This window comes from Heptranchias perlo, chromosome 17, assembly GCF_035084215.1.
Source record: "Heptranchias perlo isolate sHepPer1 chromosome 17, sHepPer1.hap1, whole genome shotgun sequence".
In the NCBI taxonomy this organism is placed as follows: Eukaryota; Metazoa; Chordata; class Chondrichthyes; order Hexanchiformes; family Hexanchidae; genus Heptranchias; species Heptranchias perlo.
Window position 1 is genome coordinate 55,518,453 of NC_090341.1, and position 21,102 is coordinate 55,539,554.

At 43.7% G+C, this 21,102-nt stretch overlaps 1 protein-coding gene across 1 annotated transcript in view; it reads left to right on the top strand.

Moving 5' to 3' along the window:
- The window catches only part of LOC137333941 (semaphorin-3D-like), a 110,689-nt gene that overhangs the window by 33,374 nt on the left and 56,213 nt on the right, over window positions 1-21,102 (top strand). Inside the window, exons 6-8 of the mRNA XM_067998294.1 lie at window positions 1,634-1,762; window positions 12,447-12,589; window positions 13,620-13,737. Of these exons, the coding sequence (XP_067854395.1) occupies window positions 1,634-1,762; window positions 12,447-12,589; window positions 13,620-13,737 (390 nt within the window). The remainder of the gene's footprint in view (window positions 1-1,633; window positions 1,763-12,446; window positions 12,590-13,619; window positions 13,738-21,102) is intronic.

Below are 21,102 nucleotides of genomic sequence, written 5' to 3' on the forward strand. Positions count from 1 at the left end.
AGCACTGGTGGGGGTTCCTCCTGGCACTCTAAGACATGTTCCGATGGTCGGGGTGAAGACTGTGCGTTGAGTGGAGCATTAAGTCCCAAAATGGTGTCTATCACTTTAAATCAGCGTTGCACACTGACTGAAGCCATTTTCTCCCTACTTTACATGCTGCCGGCATTCGGTATTTGCACATGCACCAATACTTATGCCAAGATGGCATCTGGCGCACGTGCATGCTCAGTCAAAACGCCATCTTGGTACTTCGGGAGGCCACGTCGCGCCGAACCAACGGGCGTTACACGGTCCAATTTCTAGCCCGTCATGTTTAACCAATCTCACTGAATTCTTTGAAGAGATAACAGAAAGAGTAGACAGGGACCGTGTAGTAGATGTGGTATAAATGGACTTTCAGAAGACCTTCAATAAGGTGCCACATAAGAGACATGACAAATGTCAGGGTGGGTGAAGTCAGGGGTTAGATAGTAGAATGGATTGAAAGACGGCTATGAAACAGAAAAGATAGGGTATGAGTTAAGGTGTGTTTCTCTTACTAGCAGAAAGTGGGACGGTAATGTCAAAGCTATATAGAACCTTGAGTAGACCACACTTGGGTTTCTATGTTCAGGTCTCCATACTACAAAAAGAATATTGAAGCACTGGAGAAAGTTCAGAATAGATTTACAAGGATGTTACCAGAATTAACAGGACACAACTATCAGGAAAGATTGAGCAGGCTGGGGCTCAAAAGAGATGGCCAAGAGGAGACCTGATAGAGGTCTTGAAAATTATGAAGAGGTTTGATAGGGTGAATGTGGAGAATCTATTTCCACTTGCGGGTGAGTCCAGAACAAGGCGACATAAATATATGATAGAGTGGGAGGAGGCTCGTGTGTAGTATAAACACCGGCATAGACCAGTTGGGCCAAATAACCTGTTTCTGTGCTGCAGATTCTATGTAATTCTACGAAGTAGCTGGTCACCTCCAGGGCAGAGAGAGGGAATTAACAATTGGTTGTAGCACTCCTAGATTCTTCTCCCAGGCATGAGACAGCCCATTTCTTCCATGCTTTACATCCAGCAAAACACGCTTTTTGTTGTTTCTGTATGAGCCTTGGCTCAGTGATCGCATTCCTCCATCTGAGGTCAAACAGTTATAGGTTCAATTCCGACTCCACAAAATGGGCATTTCAAAAGTTTTTGGGGCCTTTTTTTGAGCAACCTCCAGAGGTCCCTTTAAGGTCCCCTGCTTCAGCTGCTCAAGACCCGGAAATACTGGTTAGAGCTTGCGAAGGGCAAGAACCAACTAATGTAGACAAATTTACGAATCCGGGTCGGAAATGTGTGCAGGACCCTCATCTTAGCCGGCCACAAGGACTGCCTAAAAAACACCCCGGCCAATTTATCAGTAGCCCGAAAATCCGTGTGCGCCAGCTTCTGCCCTGATAAATTGGTTATTGCTGCACCCATTTCACGCCAGGAAAACGGGCACAATGATGTTGAATTTAGACCCCAATGACATCGGGATACGGATAGGAACTGAGCTTGCTGGGAAACTCCTTAATGAGGAGATGTCAACCCCTTATGGTGACTGGGCCTTACCTCAAGAAACCTTTGGCATGTTTCCAATGGTGTTTGTCTCCTACAGATGGGGAGCTGTATGCTGGCACCTCTTTAGATTTCATGGGAGGAAACCATGCAGTGATTCGCACTGTCGGACACAGCTCCAAGCAGCAATACCTCAAGACAGAACAGGACCAACAGCATTGGTTAAACTGTAAGTCTGTACGGTCACTCTACCAGTGTTTCTACAAGTATGTAAAAAGGAAGAGATTAGTAAAAGTAAACGTGGGTCCCTTAGAGGCTGAGACAGGAGAAATTATAATGGGGAGTAAGGAAATGGCAGAGATACTAAACAAATATTTTGTATCTGTCTTCACAGTAGAAGACAAATAAAACATATCCGAAATAGGGGGAATCAATGGTCTAATGAGAGGGAGGAACTTAAAGTAATTAAGATTAGTGAAGAAAAAGTACTGGAGAAATTAATGGGACTAAAAGCCAACAAACCCCTGGACCTGATGGCCTACATCCTAGGGTTCTAAAAGAGGTGGCTGCAGAGATTGTGGATGCATTGGTTGTGATCTTCCAGAATTCCCTAGATTCTAGAACGGTCCCTGTGGATTGAAATGTAGCAAATGTAACCCCGCTATTCAAGAAAGGAGGGAGAGAGAAAACAGTTAGCCAGTTAGCCTGACATCAGTAGTAGGGAAAATGCTAGACTCTATTGTTAAGGACGTAGTAACAGGGCATTTAGAAAATCATAATATGATTAGGCAGAGTCAACATGGTTTTATGAAAGGGAAATCATGTTTGACAAATCTATTAGTGTTTTTTGAGGATGTAACTAGCAGGGTAGATAAGGGGGAATCAGTGGATGTAGTATATTTGGATTTTCAAAAGGCATTCGATAAGGTGCCACATAAAAGGTGCCACACAAGATTAGAGCTCATGGGATTGGAGGTAATATATTAGCATGGATAGAGGATTGGTTAATGGATAGAAAACAGAGAGTAGGGATAAACGGGACATTTTCGGGTTGGCAGGATGTAACTAGTTTGATACCGCAAGGATCAGTGCTTGGGCCTCAACTGTTTACGATATATATCAATGACTTAGATGAAGGGACCAAGTGTCATGTATCTAAGTTTGCTGACAATACAAAGCTTTGTAGATGAAAACATAAAATTACAAAGCGATATTGATAGATTAGGTAAATGGGCAAAACTGTGGCAAATGGAATTCGATGTAGACAAATGTGAGGTCATCCACTATGGATCAAAAAAGGATAGAACAGGGGACTTTCTAAATGGTAAAAAATTAAAAGCAGTGGATGTCCAAAGTGACTTAGGGGTTCAGGTACATAGATCATTGAAGTGTCATGAACAGGTGCAGAAAATAATCAAGAAGGCTAATGGAATGCTGGCCTTTATATCTAGAGGACTGGAGTACAAGGGGGCAGAAGTTATGCTGCAGCTATACAAAACCCAGGTTAGACTGCACCTGGAGTACTGTGAGCAGTTCTGGGCACCGCACCTTCGGAAGGAAATATTGGCCTTGGAGGGAGTGCAGCGTAGGTTTACTAGAATAATACCCGGACTTCAAGGGTTAAGTTACGAGGAGAGATTACACAAATTGGGGTTGTATTCTCTGGAGTTTCGAAGGTTAAGGGGTGATCTGATCGAAGTTTATAAGATATTAAGGGGAACGGATAGGGTGGATAGAGAGAAACTATCTCTGCTCTTTGGGGATTCTAGGAGTAGGGGGCACAGTCTAAAAATTAGAGCCAGACCTTTCAGGAGCGAGATTAGAAAACATTTCTACACACAGAGGGTGGTAGAAGTTTGGAACTCTCTTCCGCAAACGGCAATTGATGCTAGCTCAATTGCTAAATTTAAATCTGAGATAGATAGCTTTTTGGCAACCAAAGGTATTAAGGGATATGGGCCAAAGGCGGATATATGGAGTTAGATCACGGATCAGCCATGATCTTATCAAATGGCGGAGCATGCACGAGGGGCTGAATGGCCTACTCCTGTTCCTATGTTCCTAGGTGGGAAAGTAAGCTGTGAGGAGGATGCAAAGAGGCTGCAAAGGGATAGTGGGCGAGAAGATGGCAGATGGCATATAATGTAGAGAAATGTGAAATTATCTACTTAGGTCGGAAGAATCGAAAAGCAGAATATTTTTTAAAAGGTGAGAGACTAAGAAATGTTGGTATTCAGAGGGATTTGGGTGTCCTTGCACACGAATCACAGAAAGTTAACATGCAGGTACAACAAGTAATTAGGAAAGCAAATGGTATGTTAGCCTTTATTGCAAGGAGGTTGGAGTATAAGATTAAGGAGTTCTTCCTGCATTATATAGGGCTTTGGTGAGACCTCACCTGGAGTATTGTGTATAGTTTTGGTCTCCTTACCTAAGGAAGGATATACTTGCCTTGGAGGGGGTGCAATGAAGGTTCACTAGATTGATTCCTGGGATGAAAGGGTTGTCCTATTAGGAGAGATTGAGGACAGTGGGCTTATATTCTCTGGAGTTTAGAAGGATGAGAGGTGATCTCATTGAAACATATAAAATCCTTTGAGGGCTTCACAGAGTAGATGCTGAGAGGCTATTTCCCCTGGCTGAAGAGTCTAGAACTAGGGGTCATAGTTGCAGGATAAGGGGTCGATCATTTAGGATTGAAATGAGGAAAAATTTCTTCACTCAGAGAGTTGTGAATCTTTGGAATTCTCTACCCCAGAGGGCGAGGGATGCTCAGTCATTGAGTATATTCAAGATTGAGATCAATAGATTTTTGACACTAAGAGAATCAATGGACATAGGGATAGGGCGGGAAAGTGGAATTGAGGTAGAAAATCATTATTGAAAAGCAGAGCAGCCTTGCGGGGTCATATGACCTAATCCTGCTCCTAATTCTTATGTTCTTATAAAGCTGTGACTGAATCTGAACTGGTTGTTTCCTTGACTATAATGTTCAAATGTTTTTTTTATGGTTCATAAGATCATAAGAAATAGGAGCAGGAGTAGGCCATACGGCCCCTCGAGCCTGCTCCGCCATTCAATCAGATCATGGGTTGATCTTCAACCACAACTCCACTTTCCTGCCCGATCCCCATATCCCTTGATTCCCTTAGAGTCCAAAAATCTATCGATCGAAGCCTTGAGTATACTCAACAACTCAGTATCCACAGCCCTCTGGGGTAGAGAATTCCAAAGATTCACAACCCTCTGAATGAAGAAATTTCTCCTCATCTCAGTCTTAAATGGCCGACCCCTTATCCTGCCTAATGCCCTCTAGTTCTAGACTCTCCAGCCAGGGAAAATGACCTCTCAGCATCCACCCTGTCAAGCCCCCTTAGAATTTTATATGTTTCAATGAGATCACCTCTCATTCTTCTAAACTCCAGAGAGTATAGGCCCATTCTACTCAACCTCGCCTCATAGGACAACCCTCTCATCCCAGGAATTAATCTAGTGAATCTTCGTTGCACTGCCTCTAAGGCAAGTATATCCTTCCTTAGATAAGGAGACCGAAACTGTACGCGGTACTCCAGGTGAGGTCTCACCAAAATGCTGTACAATTGTAGCAAGACTTCCTTACTCTTGTGCTCCAACCCCCTTGCAATTAAGGCCAACATGCCATTTGCTTTCCTAATTACCTGCTGTACCTGCATGCTAACTTTTTGTGTGTCATGTACCAAGTCTCTCTGGACACCAGCATTTAATAGTTTCTCACCGTTTAAAAAATATGCTGTTTTTCTATTCTTCCTACCAAAGTGAATAACCTCACATTTCCCCACTATATACTCATCTGCCACATTCTTGCCCATTCACTTAATCTGTCTATATCCCTTTGCAAACTCACAGCTTACTTTCCCACTTAGCTTTGTATCATCAGCAAACATGGATACATTCCACTCAGTCCTTTCATCCAAGTCATTAATATAGATTGTAAATAGCTGAGGCCCAAGCACCGATCCTTGCGGCACCCCACTAGTTACAGCCTGCCAACCTGAAAATGGCCCGTTTATCCCTACTCTCTGTTTTCTGTCCGTTAACCAATCCTCTATCCATACTAATATATTACCCCCAACCCCATGAGTCCTTATCTTGCGTAACAACCTTTTATGTGGCACCTTATTGAATGCCTTTTGAAAATCCAAATATACTATATATACTATACTATATATACTATACCAGAAACGGGAGAATTTATAATGGGGAACAAGAAAATGGCAGAGCAGTTAAACAAATACTTTGGTTCTGTCTTCACGGAAGAGGACATAAATAACTTCCCATAAATACTAGGGAACCAAGGGACTAGTGAGAAGGAGGAATTAAAGGAAATTAGTATTAGTAAAAAAATAGTGCTTGAGAAATTAATGGGACTGAAAGCCAATAAGTCCCCAGGGCCTGATAATCTGCATCCCAGAATACTAAAAGAGGTAGCCATGGAAATAGTGGATGCATTGGTTGTCATCTTCCAAAATTCTATAGATTATGGAACAGTTCCTGCAGATTGGAGGGTAGCAAATGTAACCCCACTATTCAAAAAAGGAGGGAGAGAGAAAACAGGAAACTACAGACCAGTTAGCCTAACATCAGCAGTTGGGAAAATGCTAGATTCTATTATAAAGGATGTGATAACAGAACACTTAGAAAATATTAACGGGATTAGACAAAGTCAACATGGATTTATGAAAGGGAAATCATGTTTGACAAACCTACTGGAGTTTTTTGAGGATGTAACTGGTAGAATAGATAAGGGAGAACCAGTGGATGTGGTTTATTTGGATTTTCAGAAGGCCTTTGATAAAGTCCCACATAAGAGGTTAGTGTGCAAAATTAAAGCACATGGGATTGGTGATAATATACTGGCAAGGATTGAAAATTGGTTAACAGACAGGAAACGGAGAGTAGGAATAAATGGGTCTTTATCGGGGTGGCAGGCAGTGACTAGTGGGGTACCTGAGGGATCAGTGCTTGGGCTCCAGCTATTCACAATATATATCAATGATTTGGATGAGGGAACCAAATGTAATATTTCCAAGTTTGCTGATGACACAAAACCAGGTGGGATTGTGAGTTGTGAGGAGGATGCAAAGAGGCTTCAAGGTGATTTAGACAAGTTGAGTGAGTGGGCAAATACAAATTCAGTATAATGTGGAAAAATGTGAAGTTATCCACTTCGGAAGGAAAAACAGAAAGGCAGAGTATTATTTAAATGGTGATAGATTGGGAAATATTGATGTACAAAGGGACCTGGGTGTCTTTGTACACCAAACACTGAAAGCAAACATGCAGGTGCAGCAAGCAGTTAGGAAGGCAAATGGTATGTTGGCCTTCATTGCAAGAGGATTTGAGTACAGGAGCAAGGATGTCTTACTGCAGTTACACAGAGCCTTGGTGAAACCACACCTGGAGTATTGTGTGCAGTTTTGTTCTCCTTACCTAAGAAAGGATACACTTGCCATAGAGGGAGTGCAGCGAAGGTTCACCAGACTGATTCCTGGGATGGCAGGACTGTCGTATGAGGAGAGATTGGGTCGACTCGGCCTGTATTCACTAGAGTTTAGAAGAATGAGAGGGGATCTCATTGAAACATACAAATTCTGACAGGGCTAGACAAACTGGATGCAAGGAGGATGTTTCCCCTGGCTGGGGGGTCCAGAACGAGGGGTCACAGTCTCAGGATACGGGGTAGGACATTTAGGACTGAGATGAGGAGAAATTTCTTCACTCAGAGGGTGGTGAACCTGTGGAATTCTCTACCACAGAAGGCTGTGGAGGCCAAGTCACTGAATATATTTTAAAAAGATTTCTAGACACTAGAGTCATCAAGGGGTATGGGAAGAGAGCGGGAATATGGTATTGAGATAGAGGATCAGCCATGATCATATTGAATGGCGGAGCAGGCTCGAAGGGTCAAATGGCTTACTCCTGCTCCTATTTTCTATGTTTCTACGTCTACTACATCCACTGGTTCCCCTTTATCTACCCCACTAGTTACATCCTCAAAAAACTCTAATAAATTTGTCAAACATGATTTCCTTTTCATAAAACCTTGTTGACTCTGCCTAATCATATTATGATGTTCCAAGTGCCCTGTTTACCACTTCCTTAAGAATGGATTTCAGCATTTTCCCGACGACTGAGGTCAGTCTAACTGGCCTGTCGCTCCCTGTTTTCTCTCTCCCTCCTTTCTTGAATAGCGGGGTTACATTTGCTACCTTCCAATCTGCTGGGACCATTCTATAATCTAGGGAATTTTGGAAGATCATAACCAATGCATCCACTATCTCTGCAGCCACCTCTTTTAGAACCCCCGGATGTAGGCTATCAGGTCCAGGGGATTTATCGGCTTTTAGTCCCTTAGTTTCTCAAGTACTTTTTCTCTACTGATATTAATTACTTTACGTTCCTCACTCTCATTTACCCCTTGGTTCCCCACTATTTTTGGAATGCTTTTCGTGTCTTCTACTGTGAAGACAGATAAACAAATATTTGTTTAACGTATCTGCCATTTCCTGATTCCCCATTATAATTTCTCCTGTCTCAGCCTCTAGGGGACCAATGTTGACTTTTACTACTCCCTTCCTTTTTACATACTTGTAGAAGCTCTTACAATCCATTTATATATTTTTTGCTAGTTTACTATTTTCTCCCTTTTTATCAATTTTTTGGTCATCCTTTGCTGGTTTCTAAAACTCTCCCAATCCTCAGGCTTACTACTCTTCTTGGCAGCATTATAGGCCTCTTCTTTTAATCTAATACTATCCCTAACTTCTTTAGTTAGCCACGGGTGGATCATTTTTCCCATGGAGTTTTTATTTCTCAATGGAATGTATATTTGTTGAGAATATTGAAGTATTTCTTTAAATGTTTGCCATTGCTTTTGAACCATTATACCCTTTAATCTAATTCCCCAATCTACCTTAGTCAACTCACCCCTCATACCTATGTAATTGGCTTTATTTAAGTTTAAGACTCTAGTTTCAGACTTAAGTACGCCACTCTCAAACACAATGTGAAATTCTATCATATTATGATCACTCTTCCCCAGAGGATCCTTTACTGTGCGATTACTAATTAACCCTGTCTCATTACACAATACAAGATCTAAAATAACCTGTTCCCTGGTTGGCTCTATGACGTATTCCTTTGAACTGTATCATACTATGATACTACTACTAAACAACTGGTTTGTTCCACTGTGGAAATACATGTGAAATATTCTTGTCCGAGGTGTCAGCTTTAGCTCAATTGGCAGTACTCTGGCCTCTGAGTCAGAAGATTGTGGGTTCAAGTCCAACTCCAGGGACTTGAGCACAAAATCTAGACTGATAGTACTGTACTGAGAGAGTGCTGCACTGTCGGAGTTGCCATCTTTCGGATGAGATGTTAAACTCCATCTGCCCTCTCAAGTGGGTGTAAAAGATCGCATGGCACTATTTTCAAGCGGAGTTCTCCCAGTGTCTTGGCAAATGTTTATCCCTCAACTAACATCACTAAACCAGATTATGTGGTCATTATCACATTGCTGTTTGTGGGACCTTGCTGTGCATAATGAACAATGGCAGGCCTTCAAGTTGGAGATAGTTTGGGTACAAACCAAGCATATTCCCATAAGGAGGAAAGTAAAGACCAAAGTTAGAGCTCCCTGGATGACAAAGGAAATAAAGGTTAAAGTAAAACAGAAAAAGATTTATGACAAATGTCAGGTACAGAATACAGTCGAAAACCAGGCAGAATACAGAGTGTGCAGGGGGAAACTGACAAAGGATAGAAGGGTAAAGAGAGAATAGGAGAAAAGATTAGCGGGTAACATAAAAGGAAACCCAAAAACCTCAAAGTTAACAAGTTGCCCAGTCCAGATGGGATGCATCCTAGGTTGCTGAGGGAAGCAAGGGTGGAGATAGCAGAAGCTCTGACCACAATCTTTCAATCCTCCTTGGATATGGGAATGGTGCCAGAGGACTGGAGGATTCAAAAAAGGAAAGAGGGATAAACCTGGTAACTACAGGCCAATCAGTCTAAAGTCAGTGGTGGGAAAACTTCTAGAGCCCATTGTCAAGGACAAAATTAATTCTCACTTGGAGAAGCATGGGTTAATAAAGGACAGCCGGTACAGATTTGCTAATGGCAAATCATGTCTGACCAACCTGATTGAGTTCTTTGATGAAGTAACAGAGAGGGTTGATGAATTAGTGCAGTAGCTGTTGTGTATATGGGCGTTCAAAAGGCATTTGATAAATACCACGTAACAGACTTATTCGGAAAATAAAAACACATGGGAGTAAAGGGACGGTGGTAACCTGGGTACGTAATTGGCTAAGGGATAGGAGGCAGAGAGTAGTCTTGAACGGATATTTTTCTGACTAGAAAGAACTATGCAGTGGGGTCCCCCAGGAGTCGGTATTAGGACCACTGCTTTTCTTGTTATATATAAATGACCTGGACTTGGGTATAGGGAGTATAATTTTGAAGTTTGAAGATGGTATAAAACTAGGCAACGTGGTAAATAGTGAGGAGGACAGTAATAGACTTCAGGAGGACATAGACAGGCTGGTGAAATGGGCAGGCACATGGCAGATGCAATTTAATGCGGATAAATGTGAAGTGATGCATTTTGGGAGGAACAATATGGAGAGGCAGTATAATCTAAACGGTGCTATTTTGAGCGAGGTGCAAGAGCAGAGGGACCTGGGGCTGCATATTTACAAGGTCATGATGTGGAGATGCCGGTGATGGACTGGGGTTGACAATTGTAAACAATTTTACAACACCAAGTTATAGTCCAGCAATTTTATTTTAAATTCACAAGCTTTCGGAGGCTTCCTCCTTCCTCAGGTAAATGTTCAGGAGCTCCTTGAAGCCTACGCATTTATACATATAGAACAATACATGGTGTTTACAGAATGCCCCTGCAACTGCCCGTTGCCAAGGCAATCACCGTGTTCAGACAGAGAGGTGTCACCTGCAGAACCCCCGAATACACATTCAACAAAAAAACAAACAGGAAAAAAAAACAGAGAGAGGCAGAAACATCCGGAAGGCAGAGAAAGCCAGCAAATGACCCATTATATTAAAAACAGATAACATTTGTTCGCTGGTGGGGTAACGTGTAGCGTGACATGAACCCAAGATCCCGGTTGAGGCCGTCCTCATGGGTGCGGAATTTGGCTATCAATTTCTGCTCGACGATTTTGCGTTGTCGTGTGTCTCGAAGGCCGCCTTGGAGTACGCTTACCCGAAGGTCGGTGGATGAATGTCCATGACTGCTGAAGTGTTCCCCGACTGGGAGGGAACCCTCCTGTTTGGCGATTGTTGCGCGGTGTCCGTTCATCCGTTGTCGCAGCGTCTGCATGTTCTCGCCAATGTACCATGCTCTGGGGCATCCTTTCCTGCAACGTATGAGGTAGACAACGTTGGCCGAGTCACAGGAGTATGAACCATGCACCTGGTGGGTGGTGTCCTCTCGTGTGATGGTGGTATCTGTGTCGATGATCTGGCATGTCTTGCAGAGGTTACCGTGGCAGGGTTGTGTGGTGTCATGGACGCTGTTCTCTTGAAAGCTAGGTAATTTGCTGCGAACGATGGTCTGTTTGAGGTTGGGTGGCTGTTTAAAGGCGAGTAGTGGAGGTGTGGGGATGGCCATAGCGAGGTGTTTGTCCTCATTGATGACATGTTGAAGGCTGCGGAGAACATGGCGTAGTTTCTCCGCTCCGGGGAAGTACTGGACGACAAAGGGTACTCTGTTGTACCAACCAGTTGCAGGGGCATTCTGTAAACACCATGTATTGTTCTATATGTATAAATGCGTAGGCTTCGAGGAGCTCCTGAACATTTACCTGAGGAAGGAGGAAGCCTCCGAAAGCTTGTGAATTTAAAATAAAATTGCTGGACTATAACTTGGTGTTGTAAAATTATTTACAAGGTGGCAGGGCAAGTTGATAAGGCGGTTAAGAAAGTGTATGGGATACTTGGCTTAGTAAATAGGGGCATTGAGTACAAAAACAAGGAAGTTGTGCTCAACCTTTACAAATCACTGGTTAGGCCTCAGCTAGAGTATTGTGTTCAATTCTGGGCATCACACTTTAGGAAGGATGTCAAGGCCTTGGAGAGGGTACAGAGAAGGTTTACCAGGATGGTGCCAGGGATGAGGGACTTCAGTTATGGGGAGAGATTGGAGAAGCTGGGATTGTTCTCCTTAGACCAGAGAAGATTAAGGGGAGATTTAATAGAGGTATTCAAAATAATGAAGGGTTTTGATAAAGCAAATAGGGAGAAACTGTTTCCTCTGGCAAGTGGGTCAGTAACCAGAGGTCATGGATTTAAAATAATTGGCAAAAGATTGGGAAATGAGGAGAAATTTTTTTCCACACAGAGGGTTGTTAAGATCTGGAACGCACTCCCTGAAAGGTTGGTGGAAGCAGATTCTATAGGAACTTTCAAAAGGCAATTGGACGTGTACTTGAAGAGGACTAATTTGCAGGGTTATGGGGAAAAAGCTGGGGAGTGGGACTAAATTGGACAAGCTCTTTCAAAGAGCCGGCACAGGCACAACGGGCTGAATGGCCTCCTTCTGTGCTGTGAGAGTCTATGATTCTATAAATTGGCTGCCACGTTTCCCTACGTTACAACAGTGACTGCACTTCAAAAGTAAATTAGCTGTAAAACATTTTGCGATGTCTTGAGGACGTGAAAGGCCCACCACCACCTTCTCAAGAGCAACTAGGGATGGGGGATAAATGCCAATCTTTCCAGCGATGCCCATATCCCGAGAACGAACATTAAAAAATCTATATAAATGCAAGTTATTTCTTTTACTGTCTTAACAACCCATAGTTTTCCAATCTCTAATGGCGGTTTGCTTTTCCTTTGTCTTCTTGCAGACCCTCAGTTTGTTGGGGCCTACTCCATTTCAGATACATATAACAGTGACGATGACAAAGTGTATTTCTTTCTGAAGGAGGTTGCATTAGAAGCTGGGAACTCCAATAAAGCTGTTTACTCCAGGGTTGCTCGGGTATGTAAGGTAAGCTCTATGGAAATGGGTACAGTAGTGCAGTGGTTATGTTACTGGACCAGAAATCCAGAGGCCTGGGCTAATAATTCAGTGAACGTGAGTTCAATTCCACCAGGGCAGTTTAAGAATTTGGATTCAGTTTAAATCTGGAAATAAAAAGCTGTTGGTTTATCATAAAAGTCCAATTGGTTCACTAATGCCCCTTTAGGGAAGGAAACCTGCCGTCCTTACCGAGTCCAGCCTATATGTGACTCCAGTCCCACACCAATGTGGTTGACTCTTAATTACCCTCTGAAGTGGCCAATCAAGGCACTCAGTTGTACTCAGACAACTAGGATGTGAGTGTTGCACCATGCATGTGTGTCAGTGTGTGCGATGGTGTGTCAGCAATCTGTCTGAGTGTTATGTGCTGTGACTGTGCACCACCTATCTTGACTGTGTGCCATTAGCCTCACCTTATTTTGACAGCAAATTATGGCCTGTTGTCTTGTGTAAGAGTATGATATAACAATACCTGTTTAACTACGCCTGAGCATGTTATCACCTTCCGCAACCCGAAACACCTGGACAAGTAAACTTGTCATCAGCCCATGCAGCCCAACAACATCTGGACAAGTAAACTTGTTATCACCGTCTGCAACCCGAAACACCTGGACATCTAAACTTGTTATCTGCCTCTACAGCCTGTATCTGGACCAGGACACTGTTTCCCGAGCTGCAGTGAACAGCACAATCCACCCATTCATATCACTATTACGATGTTCCAACAGGCTTCACGATCGATCAAGAGATTTTTTTTAAAGGTGTTTGTGCAGTCATGGGTAAAACAAACAGTGTCCCTGACCAACAATGCCCACTGCTAAGCTTCAAACACTGGATCCCCATCAATCTGATGGATTCACCTCGGAAATCAGCCAGCATGTAGCAGGCCCAAGGATATTGTACAACAAAACGTAACAGCGACCGAGGCAAAGTGTTGAGGGTGACTCCCAGGTGGACAGCGACTCGACTCCTTAACACTGTGTTCCTTTTTTCTCAGAATGATATCGGCGGCAAGCGCAGTCTGATTAACCGATGGACAACATTTCTGAAGGCGAGACTGCTGTGTTCAGTGTCCGGGCACAGCGCTGATCGAGATACGTACTTCGATGAACTGGGTGTGTAACTTAGAAACATAGAAACATAGAAAATAGGAGCAAGAGTAGGCCATTCGGCCCTTCGGGCCTGCTCCGACATTCAAGATGATCATGGCTGATCGTCTAACTCAGTACCCTGTTCCCGCTTTTTCTCCATATCCCTTGATCCCTTTAGCATTAAGAAATATATCTATCTCCTTCTTGAATACATCCAATGACTTGGCCTCCACTGCCTACTGTGGTAGAGAATTCGACAGGTTCACCACCCTCTGAGTGAAGAAATTTCTCCTCATCTCGGTTCTAAATGGCATACCCCCTATCCTGAGACTGTGACCCCTGGTTCTGGACTCTCCAGCCATCGGGAACATCCTCCCTGCATCTAGTCTTAGTCCTGTTAGAATTTTATATGTTTCGATGAGACGGAATGCAGTGGCTGCTTTTACCAACACTTCACAATCACCACACGCCTCACCGCTTATCCTTTCTGTACAGGGACGTGGGTTCAGCCGTGGCTCAGTGGTAGCACTCTCGCCTCCGAGTCAGAAGGTCGTGGATTCAAGCTTCAATCCAGAAACTTGAGTACATAATCCAGGCTGACACACAGGGATCGCTGCACTGTCAGAGGTTCCATCTTTCAGATGAGACGTTAAACCGAGGCCCCGTCAGCCCTCTCAGGTGGACGTAAAAGATTCCAAAGCACTATTTCGAAGAAGAGCAGGGGAGTTCTCCCCGGTGTCCTGACCAATATCACTAAAACAGATGATCCGGTCATTATCTCATTGCTGTTTGTGGGATCTTGCTGTGCACAAATTGGCTGCTGTGTTTACTACATTACAACAGTGACAACACGTCAAAAAAGTATTTATATGGGTGTAATGAACTTTGGGACGTCCTGAGGTCATAAAACGCGCTCTATAAATCTAAGTGAGCGCTGACCTCATTTTTGACTGTCAATAGCTTTCCTTCCTACTTACTACCATTTCACTGAGGGCACCATCAAAGTTGAGAAGAGTAATCAATGAATAAGGAAATCATGGTTTAGATGACTCCAAGCTTAGGGTTTTAAAAGCCTATAGATTGTAGGAGAGAAGTCTGAAGGAAGGAGAAAGGAGCACTACAGCTTTGAGATCCCAGGTATGAATGAGCGAGAGTCAGAGGGGGTGAAATTAATGTTGGGCATTAGCTCGAAACAGGCCATAGTGAATCGACAGCCCCATTTGCCTGAATTTCTTTCCCATTGACTTCAGGGAAGGAAGAAGGGAGTGTAATATCGAATTGGAAGCTAAAGAGGAGAGAGGGAGGGAGGCTTTGGAAGAGCAGTGACCAGTGTGTTATCAGAGAGAGACAAAAAAGTCTCGATGGAAAGGAAAGTTTGGAGTGGCTGATTAGTGCTCAGTAACTAAAAGCTCCAATTTGGTGAAATTATTGGGGCAGATCTCATTAGTATTATCTAGTCTAACATTGACTGATATTTGAAACTCTTTATTCCACCGGGGCGATCAGCGGAATTCTAAGGAGGGTCTCGTACCACAACAAAGGGAGTCGAGACAGTGCCAAGGAACTTTCCACAAAGTCTCTCACTGTAGCTGCAGCGGTTTTATTCTCTGGAGTGGTGAACAGGACTGCAGGGATGGGGTATCAGTGAAAGGCCATATTTTCGTTGAAGGCAGTACGTGAATTATACAGCATTATCTCAGTGGATTCTACAAGGGTATTGGATCTGCTGTTCTAATCAGCCACTGCTGTATTGTTGCCTCCAAACTTTCTACTCCATCGTTACTTTCTCGTCTCTCACTTTTACCAATGCTACACCGGTCACTGCTCCTCGAAACCTCCTTTCCTCACTCCTCCTTAGCTCCCAATACAATATTATGCTCCCTTCATCTTCAAATCCTATCTTAGCAAGAATCAGTAACCATGGAACCCGATCTCAACAAGAATCAGTGCCTGTGGAACCCTATCTCAACAAGAATCAGTGCCCCTGGAACCCTATCTTAACAAGAATCAGTGCCCATGGAATGCTATTTCAACAAGAACCAGTGCCTGTGGAACCCTATCTCAACAAAAATCAATGACCATGGAACCCTATCTCAACAAGAATCAGTGTACATGGAACCCTATCTTAGCAAGAATCAGTGCCCATGGAACCCTATCTCAACAAGAATCAATGCCCATGGAACCCTATCTTAGCAAGAATCAATGCCCATCGAATCCTATCTCAGCAAGAATCAATGCCCATGGAACCCTATCTTAGCAAGGATCAGTGCCCATGGAACCCTATCTCAGCAAGAATCAATGCCCATGGAACCCTATCTTAGCAAGGATCAGTGCCCATGGAACCCTATCTCAATAAGAATCAATGCCGATGGAACCCTATCTTAGCAAGGATCAGTGCCCATGGAACCCTATCTCAATAAGAATCAATGCCCATGGAACCCTATCTTAGCAAGGATCAGTGCCCATGGAACCCTATCTCAATAAGAATCAATGCCCATGGAACCCTATCTTAGCAAGAATCAGTGCCCATCGAACCCTATCTCAGCAAGAATCAATGCCCATGGAACCCTATCTTAGCAAGAATCAGTGCCCATGGAACCCTATCTCAACAAGAATCAATGCCCATGGAACCATATTTCAACAAGAATCACTGCCTGTGGAACCCTATCTTAGCAAGAATCAGTGCCTGTGGAACCCTATCTCAGCAAGAATCAGTGCCCATGGAACCCTATCTCAGCAAGAATCAGTGCCCATGGAACCCTATCTCAACAAGAATCAGTGCCCATGGAACTCTACCTCAACAAGAATCAGTGCCCATGGAACCCTATCTCAATAAGAATCAGTGCCCATGGAACCCTTTCTCAACAAGAATCAGTGCCTGTGGAACCCTATCTCAACAAGAAACAGTGCCCATGGAACCCTATCTCAACAAGAAACAGTGCCCATGGAACCCTATCTCAGCAAGAAACAGTGCCAATGGAACCCTATCTCAGGATTACTCCCAGTGCGACGTGCTAGCGAGAGCAGAAATAGGAGAATAGACCAGATGAATGCGTGGCTTGAGAGATGGTGTAGGAGGGAGGGGTTTAAATTCCTGAGGCATTGGGATCAATTCTGGAAAAGGCGGGACCTGTACAAGCTGGACGGGTTGCACCCAAGCAGAACAGGGACCAATATCCTCGTGGGGGCATTTGCTAGTTCTGTTGGGGAGGGTTTAAACTAGTATGGCAGGGGGATGGGAACCAAAGGGCAGGTACAGTTAGGACGAATTCAGACCAGGAAACGGGAAATAGAAAAGCAGTTAGTGACATAGTTAGCGACTCAGAAAGGCAAAAGAAGCAAAGGTTAAATAGTGTTCAGCATAGGAATTTGTCGGGGTTAAAGAGTATATACTTCAATGCAAGGAGTATTACAAACAAAGCAGATGAGCTAAGGGCACAGATAGACACATGGCAGCATGATATCATTGCTAGAATGGAAACCTGGCTTAAAGAGGGGGATAATTGGCAGTTCAATATCCCTGGATATAGAGTTTTTAGGCAGGATAGAGTGCATGATAAAAAAGGAGGGGGGGTAGCATTATTGGTTAAAGAAACAATTACAGTTGTGAGAAGGGATGATATGCTAAATGGATCATCAATCGAGGCCATATGGGTTGAGCTAAGAAATAAAAAAGGGGCAGACACACTACTAGGAGTGTACTATAGACCCCCGAATAGTGAAAGGGAGATAGAAGAACAAATATGTAGGCAAATTTCTGAGTGCAAAAATAAGAGGGCAATAATAGTAGGGGACTTCAACTACCCTAACATCAACTGGGATTCAAACAGTGTGAGGGGCACAGAGGGCGCAAAATTCTTGATCGCTGTCCAGGAGAACTTTTTCAGCCAGTACGTGACAAGCCCAACAAGAGGGGATGCAATTCTAGATTTAATCCTGGGAAATGAAGGTGGGCAAGTGGGTGAAGTGACAGTGGGTGACTATATTGAGGATAGTGACCACAATTCAGTTAGTTTTAGCATTATGGAAAAAGACAGAGTTAAATCAGGAGTAAATGTTTTAAATTGGGGGAAGGCAAATTTTACAGAACTAAGAGGTGATTTGGCAGAAGTGGACTGGACACAACTACTTGAGGAGAAATCAGTGGCAAGCCATTGAGAGGCACTAAAAAGTGAAATTCTACAGGTACAATGCAAACACGTCCCCTCAAAGAAAAAGGGTGGCACTGCCAAATTTAGAGCCCCCTGGTTGTCAAGAAGTATACGGGGCAAGATAAAGCAGAAAAAGAAAGCTTATGACTGTCATAGAAAACTAAATACTGCAGAAAGCCGAGAGGAGTATTGAAAGTACAGGGATGACGTAAAAAAGGAAATAAGGAAAGCAAAAAGAGGGCATGAAAAAATATTAGCTAGTAAGATTAAAGAAAACCTAAAGATGTTTTATCAGTACATTAAGAACAAGAGGAAAACGTGGTACCTATCAGAGATGATAAGGGTAACTTTGACAAACCGGATTCTTTCCCCTCAGTCTGGTTCAGCGAGAACTGATTCGAGTACACCGTAAAGTTCAACACAACTTTAATAGCAGATCTTAGTCTGTAGCTTCAATTCAGATTCCTGAGAGAATCCGAACGATTCTAACAGAATAAGGAGACAAAGACAAAGACAAAAACTCATACCTTTATACAGATCGATAGGGGTTGGAACATCATTAACACAAGAGTCAACGCCAATCATAAGCCGGGCACAGGTTGCCATGCGAGGTTACATTATTGCCTGCCAATCATAGATCGTCCATGTGCTGACCATGTTGCTGTTAGACATCAAAGGGGATACTTCCTCACCTTCCAACTTGGAATGTTCTTCCCTGTTCCTTCTGTTCCTTATCTCCCAACCTGGAATGTCTTTCAACTTTGGCTAAGCTCGTTACCTATATTGATCTGCCATAAACATGGAGACATTCAGACCAGTCCTTGAATCACATCAAAGACCTATCATTGATAAGACAATGCAGGCCTGCTGACTAAGCAAACATTAGGCCCAGCAGGAGGGCCAGGCCACCTGTATCAATCTCAGTTACTAACTAATTAACCCTTTCTAACCATTTTGCATTCTGCTTCTTTGCCACGTAGGCATTTTAATATTTTACCAAAAACTGACCACGCAGGGATTCTCAACTTGTGTGTAGAAGCAAAGGATGTGGGTAGGGTTTTAAATGAATATTTTGTCTCCGTATTCACAAAGAAAAGGGATGATCTGGATGTAGTAGTTAAAGAGGAGAGGTGTGAAATATTGGATAAGGTAAACATAACGAGAGAGGAAGTACTAGAGGGACTGGAATCCTTGAAAGTTGATAAGTCACCAGGGCCAGATGGATTGTTTCCTAGGCTATTGAAGGAAGCCAGGGAGGAAATAGCGGATGCTTTGAGGATCATTTTCCAATCCTCACTAGATACAGGGGAGGTACCGGAGGACTGGAAGATTGCAAACGTAGTACCATTGTTTAAAAAGGTATGAGGAAAAGGCCAAACAATTATAGGCCGGTCAGTCTCACCTCGGTGGTGGGCAAACTATTAGAATCAATACTGAGAGATAGGATAAACGGTCACTTGGAAAGGCATGGTTTTATCAGGGATAGTCAGCATGGATTTGTTCAGGGAAGGTCATGCCTTACAAATCTGATTGAATTCTTTGAGGAAGTGACAAGGAGGATTGATGAGGGTAGTGCAGTGGACGTTGTCTACATGGATTTTAGTAAGGCATTTGACAAGATCCCACATGGCAGACTGGTCAGAAAGGTAAAAGCCCATGGGATACAGGGAAATGTGGCGAATTGGATCCAAAATTGGCTCAGTAACAGGAAACAAAGGGTAAAAGTCGATGGATGTCTTTGCGAATGGAAATCCGTTTCCAGTGGTATACCACAGGGCTCAGTGTTGGGTCCCTTGCTGTTTGTGGTATATATTAATGATTTGGACTTGAATGTAGGGGGCATGATTGGCAAATTTGCAGATGACACAAAAATTGGCCGTGTAGTTGATAGTGAAGAGGATAGCTGTGGACTCCAAGAAGATATCAATGGGTTGGTGGAGTGGGCGGAAAAGTGGCAAATGGAGTTCAACCCGGAGAAGTGTGAGATAATGCACTTAGGGAGGGCAAACAGTAAAAGGGAATATGCAGTAAACGGGAATATATTGAGAGGGGTAGAGGAAGTGAGAGACATTGGAGTGCATGTGCACAGGCCCCTGAAGGTGGCAGTACAGGTAGATAAGGTTGCGAAGAAGGCATACGGAATGCTCTCCGTTATTAGCCGTGGTATGGAATACAAAAGCAGGGATGTAATGATGGAACTGTATAAAACGCTGGTAAGGCCACAGCTGGAGTATTGTGCGCAGTTCTGGTCACCACATTACAGGAAGGACGTAATTGCTCTGGAGACAGTGCAGAGAAGATTTACAAGAATGTTGCCAAGGCTTGAAAATTGCAGCGACGAGGAAAGATTGGATAGGCTGGGGTTGTTTTCCTTGGAGCGAAGGAGGCTGAGGGGAGACTTGATTGAGGTGTACAAAATTATGAGGGGCCTAGATAGAGTAGGCAGGAAGTACCTGTTTCCCCTAGCGGAGAGTTCAAGAACTAGAGGACATAGATTTAAGGTGATTGGCGGAAGGATTAGAGGGGACATGAGGAAAAACCTTTTTACCCAGAGGGTGGTGGGTGTATGGAATTCGCTGCCAAAATTGGTGGTAGAGGCAGGGACCCTCAACTCTTTAAAAAGTACCTGGAGCTGCACCTAAATTGCTGTAAGCTGCAGGGCTACGGACCGGGTGCTGGAAGGTGGGATTAGAATGGGCACCTGGTTGTTCTTTGAGCTGGCGCGGTCACGATGTGCTGAATGGCCCCCTTCTGTGCTGTATCTTTTCTATAGTTCTATCTCAACAAGAATCAGTGCCCAAGGAACACAATCTCAACAAGATTCAGTGTCCGTCGAACCCTATCTCAACAAGTCAGTGCCCATGGAACCCTATTGCACCAAGAATCAGTGCCCGTGGAACCCTATCTCAACAAGATTCAGTGCCCATGGAACCCTATCTCAACAAGATTCAGTGCCCATGGAACCCTATCTCAACAAGTCAGTGCCCATGGAACCCTATCTCAACAAGTCAGTGCCCATGGAACCCTATTGCACCAAGAATCAGTGCCCGTGGAACCCTATCTCAACAAGATTCAGTGCCCATGGAACCCTATCTCAACAAGTCAGTGCCCATGGAACCCTATCTCAACAAGTCAGTGCCCATGGAACCCTATTGCACCAAGAATCAGTGCCCGTGGAACCCTATCTCAACAAGAATCAGTGCCCATGGAACCCCATCGCATCAAGAATCATTGCCAG